The following is a 12,660-nucleotide window of genomic DNA, read 5'->3' on the forward strand; positions in this document are numbered from 1 at the left end:
TGGTTATCATTTCAGACTTGGAGGCCTACACAGTAGATGTATTTTCTGAATTAGAGCAGGTATATGTATTGGAGGGGTCAAATTACTCTTTTAAATCTTGGACATTTAGAACTGAAAGGAAATACAGATAGGGCAGCTCAACTCACTTATTTCCCTACAATAAAGAAATGGGAGGTTCAGAGACTGTTAACAAAAATGGTAATTTATTGAGGGTCCTCTGTATTCCAGGCATATTCACATACATCATTTCTTTCAAATTCTATAATAAACTTGTGCCACAGACACTACACTGCCATTTTAGAGCAGAAAGATAAGAGGCAGAGGTTAAATAACATATTTAAAGTCACAGCTAGCAGCTAATAGAGGGGGGATGCAAATGCAGAGCCTTCTTGTTCTTATGCCCTTGGATTTTCCAGTACACACACTGCTTTTTTCTTTGGAATCATGAAGCCAGGCTGGAACCTCAGAGTCTTGATTCAAAGTGTGATTCCACTCTCCCATGTGAACTCCTCTCCAAAATGAGACACTGGCTGCCATACAAGTCAGTAGGAGGCAATTTGCTCAATACCAAGCGGAAACAAGAGGCAGCCTTGTTTAGCACATCACTGTGTAATATTATGTTGTCCTTATATCTATTAAAGGGGAAATTTCACAACCCATCAACAGCTGAGATTATAAATACTCAGGTCTTCATGCTATAAGGGAGGATAACAAAAACTAGGAATCATATGCGAGAGTGCACAAGGGAAAGGAAGGGAAGTCAAAGTCTCCTACCAGTATATGTATCACCCACCTTAACCATAGCCACCAGTGCTTTTGGCCAACAAGGCACATATCCAAGCAAAGCAGGCAGCAGAGTTGCTTCACAATGCAGGTACCCAAATCTAGCCTTGAACTCCACTTGAACCTGGTGCTGTTTTCTTGACAGGATTTCTGAAATGCCTCTCTGCCTTAACTTATGGTCTTTCTCGTACAATAATAGAATAAGCCAAGAATGCTTTTATATGCCCCCCTTTTTTAAAGGGGGCATTCCAAACTGGAAAGACAGAGGGGTGTGGGGGAGAGCAGGGTATATCCAAAGCCTCTGAAGACAGAGTTACAAATCTACCTACTGACAAACCTTGGCAAACTACTTTACAGTCTAGCTATTAAAGCTTCAAAGGAAGTAAAAACAAAGAGATACTTGACATGCTAATACCTAAGACTTTGCTACCTTAATAGATTGCATTTCAAGAAAAGCTTAATTTATTTTTTAGATAAATCTTTAATTGATAATTCACAGATGTTTCATGGAATATTAGTGTTTGGAAGTGACTAGGAAGATAATGACACACATTTTCCTTGATGCCGCTGGAAACAGCTAATTGTGCTCCAAATTCATTAGATCTTCAGCATGTTTGTTGACATTGGATGTGCTTGGAGCCACACTAATGCAGAAATTCATTCTTTCATAAGGTAAGCAGAGGCTCTTTCTTTTTCTGATTAAATTCCTTATGTTTCCATTTATAATTAAAAGTTCAAGTAAGTATTAAATATGGTTCTATGTTTAAATTTCAGTACTCTGTATTAAACTAAATGGAAATTTTATCATAGGTCTAATTCTTGCTCTTGATTATCGATTGTTCTGGCTCAACTTCTGTTCATGCTAACCTTTTAAATTCTCTTCTGAGGCATAGCCACCGCATCCCATCACACTTTTCTCATTCTCCTTCCCTCCCCTCTGCACGCTCTCAGGGGTCCACAACCTAAGCTGTCCATCCCAATGGACAAGCTCTCAATTCCTTCAATTCCTTTGATTTGTATCAAAACCACAATTTATGTCTCAGTTGCTCTAGAGTGGGTATTTTTTCTTTGACTTACTTTTTGGTCCTTTGCTATTTGTTTCATTGTCATCTATCTTGTGCTCATAGTAGGGACATAGGAATATAAAAACTTGAAATTTGACCAATACTTGCAAGACTTTTCCCTGATGGCTGAGATAACTTTTTCTTGGACTACAATTTTCAATGACTTCACTTACCTTTTATGTTCTTTTGGCAACAAGTTAAAAATGCTAATCTGTGAAGTTAGAAAACGCAAATTAAAAAAAAAAAAAAAAAAAACCAAAACAGAAAACTTTCTTAATATGAAACTAAATAGATAAAAATCAAGGACAATGTGAAACAAATAATATACAAACTTTTATTCAAAGATATTCAAGAAAGACATGTTTTGGTCATTTTAAAGTGAGATTAATTGAAGATCTCAGAAAAACTGTATTTGATCAACACACATGGCTACTCACAGAAAGTTCTCTCTTCTGTTAATAGCAGCTAAATTTATACACACAGAAAAAATTCTTAAGACCATGCAAATTCAGTTGAATTCCATACATTCATTATATTCATCAAAAACCTGCAGTAATGTTCATGCCAAAGTGTTACTTTAAGAAAAAAATTAAAAATACACACCAAAACATGACCAAGATTAAACTAAAGGAAATAATAAATAAGCATAATTTATATTTTATTTAAAAAAGTTTGGCATCACACATATTCAAGTGTGTTACACCATGTTCATTCCTCAGAAGTGGCATTTTAAAGTGTTAAGCATTGTTAAATATCAAAAAATACAACTCTGTTTTACAATGTAGTACTGGCATAATTCAAAGTACTGTGCCAATTATAAATAGTATAATCAAGTTTCAAACATCTTTTCAAACATATTTAAAGGAAAGCATATAGACACATTTATATGCACACAATTTATTATACTCATGTAATCAAAGATATTTTATAAAAGCAAACAGTTTTATCCCTCAGCTAGTTTGTATACTTACACAGATTTTAATACCTTTTCAAAGATTTTCAGTTCCTGTGTATACAGATTTTCAAGAGAAGGAATAAAGATAAAATTTAATTTTACAAGAACACACATTATTTTATCATCCTTCACAAAATAATCCATAGTCATTCGAGGTTGGTAAGAACTAGTCTGTAAGAAAACAACTGTTGTCTAAAGACCACAGAATAAGTACTGTAGTCCTGGTTTCTTATTAAAATTCAGTCAGCTGCTGCTCATTGCAGAAAAACCCTATGCAGTACTTCTACCAAAAATAATCTTCAGTATCTGAGGCCTATTAAGGCAGCCGATCTGATCTTCTGCTGAGACTTAAAGAGCAGCCACAAGTGGAGAAGTGCTAGACTCTGAGTCGCTTCAGAAATACGTGGTGAAGCCTGCTTTTCATGTGTAAATACGCCAAAAATGTCCTTCTGGCTCATAATGGTTTATCAATAACTGTGACCCCTGAGCAAAGACAGAAAGAGAACAGAAGTCACAGGCAGCATTCTGTACCTCTGAGAAAAGAGTGAATTCTTTATTATTGAAACAATAGGGACTGAATGAATCAGCGTGTTTCAAGATCTCTTTCCTCAACTTGAATACTACTATCATTTAATCTAAATGACAGTAAGATCTCTACTTAGTTATGGACCAGAACTACATCAGACTACTTAATCCAGAACTACTTTTTTGCTCTTTATGGTTATAATTAAGAGAAAATAATTTTTCTTAGGAAATATCAAAATCCACCTAATACTCAAAGGGACACAAGAAACTTTGGGGGTGATGATATTGTCATTATCTTGATTGTGATTGATGGGTTCACAGGTATATACGTATGTCAAAATTAATAAAATTGTACACTTTAAGTATACACTATTTATTCTGTATCAGTTATATCTCAATAAAAAGCTATTAAAAATTTCACCTAATTTTGAGCCATATTATTCTGGGAACCTACTATATATAGTTCTTCTATTAGGTGTTGTTTTGGATGATACATAAACAACAATGATGGCTAATTAGTATAAACTGGTTTCTCTCCACTCCTGGGTAAATATTAGAATAAATATTAGAATTTAAGGCAATATACATATGTATCTACCATTAGAATAATATGTAACATACAACTGTCAAGACTCAACATTATGTTGATTAAAGATTATTACTATTTCTCTTACTAAGAGAATGGACCAAAAATGGTATTTTATAATTCACCCAGGGTTATGTGTAACTAAGAAAAATTACTCCACAGTCTCACTATAGTACTATCACATGGCACCCTGCCAGGGGAGATGTTGTAGTGGTCATATTTCTTGGCTATCTGAGTAATGAAAGCCTTGCCACATAGTGAACTCCACTCTATGCATACAGATTTTAGCCACATTGTTTTATTATATGATTCTGCACTAGAAAGTTTTGGGATTTTGAATTCAAATGACTGCAGAATGACAAAACAATACCAATGCTTTATTTTAGAATATATACATCCAACAGAGAATAAGAAATAAACTTTGAGAAAATTCTCCTTAGAATATTCATAATATAGAAATCATGATAATGTATTTTTTTCCATCTAATAGAAGACTGTAAGAAAATTAGATATTTATTACCTGCATAACTTCTCCCTGTGCTCATACAAGATGACACAACTGTCCATTTATCAGTCGTTGGATTATAATATTCTACAGATGCCAGGTTACAGGAACCATCATCCCCGCCAACTACATATAACAGACCATTAACTGCACAAACTCCTTTAAAAAAATTATGCAGAGAGAAAACAATTATTTTAAAAATCTGGGTAAATATACATATTCCTTTATGTATTTGGTGAAGTGGTCCAGAGACCCTTATTTCCTTGAAAAGGGGCAAGAAGAGAAAGTGGTGAACATGAAAACAATTCCCTTTGTATCTATAGTCTAATACCACTTCTGAGCTCCTGCTTCTTCCATTTATGCAGTAGTTGTTTTATATGACCACTAAATGATATGAATTCAGAAATGATACTGAATGGTTACTTTATCTCCTATAAAGACAGAAAGCATTATTTATTTCATTATTACTAGAATAACTCATTTTTTTGCAAAAATTCAAAATATCTAGAAAAGTATATATAAAAAAAGATCACCTCTAATTCTGTACTAATTAGAATAATGACCACTGAAATTCTGATCACTACTTTTGCTGACTCTTATCTATGCATATATACTCAGATACTTCTTTTTTTAACCTTAAAGTTGCTTATACTACACACACTGCTTTATTACGCACCCACTCCCAAACAACGTACCTTGGACATTTCCCTAAGTTAATATAGATCTACATAATGTTTAATGGCTGCATAATATTCCATTTATAATACCATAACATGATTGTCTTTTGCTGATAGATATTAAGTTATTTTCAGTTTTTTTATTTTTTTAAGATTTTTTATTTATTTATCTGACAGAAAGAGAGATCCCAAGTAGACAGAGCAGCAGGCAGAGAGAGAGGGGGAAGCAGGCTCCCTGCTGAGCAGAGAGCCCGATGTGGAGCTCGATCCCAGGACCCTGAGATCATGACCTGAGCTGAAGGCAGAGGCTTAACCCCCTGAGCCACCCAGGTGCCCCTATTTTCAGTTTTTTTGCTCTTATAGTAATGTTGCAATGAACAAGGATCCCTCTTACATACTTTTTTGCATACCTATGCAACTGTTTTCTAAGTATAAATTTTTACAAAGAAAACTGAGTTAAAAAGTAAATTTGTAAAAGCTCTTTATTTTAATATATACTTTAAAAGCATACTTTTAATAATTTTAAACAAGGTTCAGAACTGGTACCAGAGAGCATCACAACGACTAGAGGATATTGTCCACATACTGGTTTCTGCAGTTTTGTAGATGGTTTTGCTAACCTAATTAACAGATGCTTGTAGATTTTTTTCTTTAAAGGTTTTATTTATTTATTTGAGAGAGAGAATGAGAGAAAGCGAGAGAGAGCATGAGAAGAGGGAGGATCAGAGGGAGAAGCAGACTCCGCCAAGCAGGAAGCCTGATGGGGGGACTCGATCCTGAGACTCCAGGATCATAACCTGAGCCAAAGGCAGCCACTTAACTGAGCCACCCAGGCGCCCTGCTTGTAGATTTTTAACATAACAAAGTAATGAGTCCAAATCTCTATATAATATTTAAAAGTACACTACCAATAATATCTTTTTTCTTTTTGTTAAAGATTTTATTTATTAGATTGCACAAGCAGGGGGAGTGGCAGAGGGAGCAGAGAACCCGTTGTGGGGCTCAGTGTGGGGCTCAATCCTAGGACCCTGAGATCATGACCTGTGTCAAAGGCAGACGCTTAACTGACTGAGCCACCCAGGCGCCCAGCAGTAGTATCTTCTGTGCAAATGGAATGGATTTTCGCTACTCAAATTCAGTTTTGTTACTATTCTAATTTCTTGACAAGAAGCAAATGCGTATCATTTTAATATAGTTCAACTGTTTAAAAAGCAAGAGCAGGATGATAGTTTTACATACACAATTTACTGCCTTATTCTTCTTGCTAGAAGAAATGAGCTAATTTTGATTTGAAAACAGTAAAACACAGGTAGCGGGGGAAAAAATCAGACTATTCCAGTGTTTAGGAAAATAATGAAAGCTCAGAATGCAAATAAATTCCCTAATCCAGCAAGGCGCATGCACATATTACTGTGGCTTTTCTAACCTGATATGTACTGGGGTCAAGCACTTATTCTACTTAGGGCCCAGATTTGTGGGTCTTACCATGGTTCTGGACTATCTATAGCCAAGAGATTTTTAGTAATCTCACCAAATACAATTGACCAGATGATGGGAAAGGTGCTTGTAGTCCCATATACTAGTCTCCCCTCATAATCACACAACTTAATTAGAAATTTTTTAAAAATAAAGAGAGATTAAGAGAGCATTTTGTGGGGGGGTGGAGGTTGCATCTTGAAAAATCATCCAGTAGTGTACAGTGAGTTTGAAAATCATGAGGAACTTATTTTGGACTATGGGAAATGGCATGAAGATAATGGAATTTTAAAGATGACTAGCATTTCCTGAAAAGACTATTTAGCTATGCTGAATCTATTTTCCATTTCTATTTCCCTTCCATAGTTCTTCTTTTTAAGTAGTTAGTTCCCTAATCGTGAAGACCTCAGCTTTCTTAAAATTACTTGGCTGCTGTAGGGCACCTGGGTGGCTCAGTCAAGTAAGTGTCTGACTCCTGATTTTGGCTCAGGTCATGATCTCAGGGGTCTGGGATCAAGTCCTATGTCAGCCTCTGTGTTCAGTGGGGAGTGTGCTTGAGGATTTCTCTCCCTCTGCCTCTCCCCCTGCTCATGCTCTCTCTTTCTAAAAATAAATAAATCTCGGGGTGCCTGGGTGGCTCAGGGTGTTGAGCCTCTGCCTTCAGCTCAGGTCATGATCTCAGGGTCCTGGGATCGAGCCCCACATCGGGTTCTCTGCCCAGCAGGGAGCCTGGTTCCCTTCCTCTCTCTCTGCCTGCCTCTCTGCCTACTTGTAATCTCTGTCAAATAAGTAAAATCTTTAAAAAAAATAAAATAAATAAATCTTTTTAAAAATTACTTATTGTTGATGTTGTTTTAGCTTTTCCAATTTTAGAAATCATGAACTATATTAAATTAGGGTAAGCTTCTTCAGATTCAGATAAACTACTAGCTTTTAACCTCATACAAATAACCAGATAAACTCTGAGTACTGGGAACTCCAGTACACAATACATGGTATGCACTCAAAAATATCTGTGGTAAGAATGAATGAATTTAAGCATCAAATATAGAGGGCTCTTCCTCTGATTTAGTCTACATTATCACCAAAAAGTAGCCACTAAGCTAGGCATTCACTATATAAGATTACTATATGTTTCATTTTAAAGAGCTAATCTACTAGAAAACCCAAATCAGTAAAAGAAGGATGAAATTATACAGCAATACTAGTAAAACTCTGAATACAAATCAATATAAATTCCATAATTGTAAGCTAGACAGATACCTGCATTTCTTCTGCACATGTTCATATCTGCAACCTGTCTCCATGTATTGGTGGTGGGATCATACACTTCAACACTTTTTCGTACTAAGGGACCATCATGACCCCCAACAGCATATAGTAAGTTGTTTAACACACCAACACCTATAAAACACAAAGAACAAAACACGATAGTAGAGTAAAAGTGACAAATTTATAAGATCCGAGGGTTTATTCAAATGATTATAAAAGTAAGTCAATATTAAAGCACACAAAAAATGGAAATGAATTGGTCTGACAAATGAGAATCTCAGTAAGAACTACTATTCTAAACATGGCATGTTAAATACAATAAAAATAATATGAGGGTGAAACACAAAGAGGGAAGTCCTTTAACATAATCCTTCTGAAAACAACTTGCATGGTAAAAGCAAACCAGTAATAAAGCACAGAACTTGTAAGAAATGGATATGTAAGAAATGGATATGAAGTTCAGTACGAACTAAGAACAAAAACTCAAAGAATGCCAAATAATATAAATAATTAAGTGATACAAGAAGCCTTTAATATAGCACTTAGGAATTGTACAAAGTGATATTTAAATACAGCTATCTACCTACCTGCCTAATTCAAAGGAGATTTAACAGTGTCATTAAAATCAGGATATGTAATATATTTAAGAGCAGCCAATGAATCATTTCACTTGTTTATTAATTCATTTCCATCATTTTCATGCTTTAATCTAAATGAGTTGCCTACATACCGGCTCCGCTCCGTCTGGTGCTCATTTCTGCTATATATGACCACTCGTTTGTTGTAGCATTATAGCATTCTACTGTGCTAAGACATTGACGTGAAGCTCCATCATAACCCCCTACAGCATAGAGTAAACCTAAACAAGGAATCACAAAGAAAGCCAGAATCATCAAAAGCTATTTCTTCAAGGCATTAAGTATTTTCCTCTACAGTAGCAGTTTCTCTTTTATTATTTTTATAAACTATAAAGATACTCCCTAGTGGTGACCAAAGGCATTATAAAACCACATTATGAAGCTCTGCAGGGCATATTTGATGATATTAACTTAAAATTTTCATCAACAAATCTGAATAATAGGGCGCCTGGGTGGCTCAGTGGGTTAAGCCGCTGCCTTCGGCTCAGGTCATGATCTCAGGGTCCTGGGATCGAGTTCCGCATCGGGCTCTCTGCTCAGCAGGGAGCCTGCTTCTCTCTCTCTCTCTCTCTGCCTGCCTCTCTGTCTACTTGTGATCTCTGTCAAATAAATAAATAAAATCTTTAAAAAAAAATCTGAATAATAAAGTACATTCATCGCATCTTTGGATAACATTTGGTAAGTAAACAACATCGTGGGAAACAAATACCTTGGTAATCTTAGTAAAATGGGAAAAAAAGTTAAATCAAAAATTAATACCAGTATACAGTAGAATATTATTTGGCGATAAAAAGAAATGAGGTACTGATAAATGCTACAACACAGATGAACCCCAAAAAACATGACTTCAAATCAAAGAAGCCAATCACAAAAGAGCACATACTGTATTATTTCATTAATATGAAATGTCCATAAGTGGGAAACTTATACATAGACAAAGTAGATTAGTGGCTGCTGAGAGCTAGGGAGATGGGGGTGACAGCTAAGGGAAGTGGGGCTGCTTCTTGAGGGAATAAAAGTGTTCTAAAATGAATTGTGGTGATGTGTGCACATTGAATTGTACACTTTAAATGGGTGAACTGTATGGTATGTGAATTATATTGCAATAAAGCTGTTCTAAAAAAAAGTTAGTGCAAAGAATTATACCAATAGTGGGGAAGGAGTGAGAACCCACAAATCTGCCCAGGCAGATTTAAAATAAAAAAAAATTGCGCCAAAAAATAATAGTTACAACCTTTCTTAAGCTCTTTCGGTGGACAAGGTAGGATATAAATAATTGTGGCAACCCATCCTCCTAAATGTGAAAGAGCCTTTCTCCAGCAATAAAATTTTGCACATATGTCTTCTGATTTGTTCCCTCAACAACTGAATTGTGATCAGTTAACAGGTTTATATAGGTTACAAACACACAGAGAGAGAGAGAGAGAGAGAGAAAAGAATGGGATGAAAAAGAGGACAGAAGAAGAAAAAGGAGGACTGGAAAACAAGGGCTTCCACAGTTTATATACACAAGCTAATTTTTAAAAAATGATAAAATTTTACAGCGGCTCTTCCTTTCCTTGTTTAAATGATCATGTGCTTGCCCATTTAGAAAACTGATGTTTAGATTATTGGAAGGATCACTCTTAGCAATCAAAAAGCGAAAGATTCACCTTAAACAACTGTCAGCACCCACCTCCGACAACACCGACACCCACGCTGCTCCTCCTTGTGTTCATTGGAGCCACGTGAAACCACTCATTAGACTTTATATTATATGCTTCCACAGATGATAAACCTGTAAAAAAGCACAATGCTCTTCATTTCCTCCTCTAACAAAAAAACGTAAGGTAACTGTTCCTTTACATATATTACTAGGGAAAAGTACTTCAGGTATGTTAAATTGGTCTAAATTAAAAGAGGAAAATGGTGGAATGTACACAGCAATTACATGATACATAGGACTAGCCTTTTTTCCCCAGGGCTCCTATCCAAGCTACTGACACTTCTTAGCTTTTTAAACATGGTAAGAGGACTGACAGTGATATGCATAAAGAAGAAAATTTATAGACTTAAGTACTCTTCCACTATTTAAAAGAACTCTTTAAAAAAATTTTATTTATTTATTTATTTATTTGAGAGAGAGAGTGCGCGAGCACAGAGTGAGAGGGAGAAGCTGAGCAGGGAGCCCTATGCGGAACTTGATCCCAGGACCCCAGGATCATAACCTGAGCCCAAGGCAGATGCTTAACTGACTGAACCACCCATGCACCCCTTAAAAGAACTCTTTTTTTTTTTTTAAAGATTTTATTTATTTATTTGACAGACAGAGAGCACAAGTAGACAGAGAGGCAGGCAGAGAGAGAGAGGGAAGCAGGCTCCCTGCTGAGCAGAGAGCCCGATGTGGGACTCGATCCCAGGACCCTGAGATCATGACCTGAGCCGAAGGCAGCGGCTTAACCCACTGAGCCACCCAGGCGCCCTTAAAAGAACTCTTGATGGGAGCTTTTAAACTTACCTTTATAATACCTAACTTACCTTTATAATACCTGTTAAAACACTCAAAAGTCTCCTACTAAATTTGCCACAATTTATTCCCTAAACATGACTGCTATGTTAATTCTTTTTTTTTTTTAAGATTTTATTTATTTATTTGACAGAGATCACAAGTAGTCAGAGAGGCAGGCAGAGAGAGGAAGGGAAGCAGGCTCCCCGCTGAGCAGAGAGCCCGATGCGGGGCTCGATGCAGGGCTCGATGCGGGGCTCGATCCCAGGACCCTGGGATCATGACCTGGGCCGAAGGCAGAGGCTTTAACCCACTGAGCCACCCAGGTGCCCCTGCTATGTTAATTCTAATACAACATAGAAAAGACCAAAAGAAAGCTACCTGTGCTGCCATCAAAGCCTCCCACAGCATACAACAATCCATTCAGTACAGCAGCTCCCAAAGTGCTTCTGCGGTCCCGCATGTTTGCAACGCTGGTCCACTGATCTTTCACAGGGTCATAGGAATCTACAGTGCGGACTCTCAAGGAGCCATTAAAGCCACCGACAGCAAAAACAAGCCCAGCCATGTAGACCATCCCTGCCAAAGAAATCCAGCAGTTAACGATGAGTATGCAGCCAGACGACCACACTATCTTAAGGCTGCGTTCCAGTAAGTTCACAGCTGTTGTCAGAAAATAAACTGCTCTTGGGAGAACACCAACTAAATAGAACTCTATTCATTAGCAAGAATATCTAACCACTAAATTGTCCTCCTTTCCAAGATTATTAAAAAATGCAGTGGTGTGGGCTGAGGCATTATTTTGACTCTTGGCTTTTTCAAGTATTTATTTACAGACTTAAATACTGAGGCAATATTTGCCACCTGCTCAAACCTGTATACAGCTCCCACACCTTTCAATTTTGGATCTTCCAACTCTATATGTTTATACTCAATTTGCATAACGTACTGCAAGTTTATCATGTTAATAAGCTAAATCAGGGGTTGTGATTATTTTTTTTTAGAAACTATGAGCCAGGAGTGGTTTTTACATTTTTTAATTGGTGAAAAACAACCAAAAGAGTATTTTGTGACACAGGAAAAATTACACGAAATTCAAATTTCTACACCCATAAAGTCTCACTGGAACACAGCCCATTCATTTATGTAGTGTCTAGGACTGCTTTCGCACTGCAGTGGCACTTGAGCTGTGACAGAGACCATATAACCCACAAAGCCTGAAATACTTATTTTCTGGTACGGTAAAAAGTTTGCTGACCCTGGGCTAATGAGAGGTTAGGGAATCCCTGGATGGAGAAGCCAAGTTGCTAGCTTCTGGGTTTAATCACTTTTTCACTTCTCTAAGCTTTTTCCTGTGGTTGTCCTGATCTGAGCAGCCCCTCTTACCACCCACTCTGCTTTCTTCAAGTTTCAAGTCCCAGTGAAAGTTCCACATTGTCTCAAACCACTTTAGCCTGAAGGGATTACCTCTAGCTCCTGAACCCCCCCAGAGCAAATCGCACCTAGATACACATTTGAGGTTAGTAAATCTCGCACAGTCTGCATTTTCATCACTATACACTGTTCCAAGTTTTACTGGTCTTCAATTCTGTAGTGCTTCTGTCACGGCTCAGCTTGGGACAGGCACAGTGCCTCACAGTTCTCTGAATCCAGCTGGGAGACCAGGAATCAGCAGTCCAAAGTGCTGACCAGCT

At 36.9% G+C, this 12,660-nt stretch overlaps 1 protein-coding gene across 2 annotated transcripts in view; it reads right to left on the reverse strand.

Moving 5' to 3' along the window:
• Positions 1 to 2,167: 2,167 nt before the first annotated feature.
• The window catches only part of KLHL2 (kelch like family member 2), a 107,532-nt gene continuing 97,039 nt past the window's right edge, over positions 2,168 to 12,660 (reverse strand). For both annotated transcript variants that reach the window (XM_047717737.1, XM_047717738.1), the window contains 6 exons: positions 11,348 to 11,545; positions 10,157 to 10,258; positions 8,574 to 8,702; positions 7,835 to 7,975; positions 4,434 to 4,577; positions 2,168 to 3,285 (listed from right to left, as the gene is read on the reverse strand). In XM_047717737.1, the coding sequence (XP_047573693.1) occupies positions 3,257 to 3,285; positions 4,434 to 4,577; positions 7,835 to 7,975; positions 8,574 to 8,702; positions 10,157 to 10,258; positions 11,348 to 11,545 (743 nt within the window). In that variant the 3' untranslated portion in view covers positions 2,168 to 3,256. The remainder of the gene's footprint in view (positions 3,286 to 4,433; positions 4,578 to 7,834; positions 7,976 to 8,573; positions 8,703 to 10,156; positions 10,259 to 11,347; positions 11,546 to 12,660) is intronic.

The sequence above is a fragment of the Lutra lutra genome, chromosome 2 (assembly GCF_902655055.1).
Source record: "Lutra lutra chromosome 2, mLutLut1.2, whole genome shotgun sequence".
Lineage (NCBI taxonomy): Eukaryota > Metazoa > Chordata > Mammalia > Carnivora > Mustelidae > Lutra > Lutra lutra.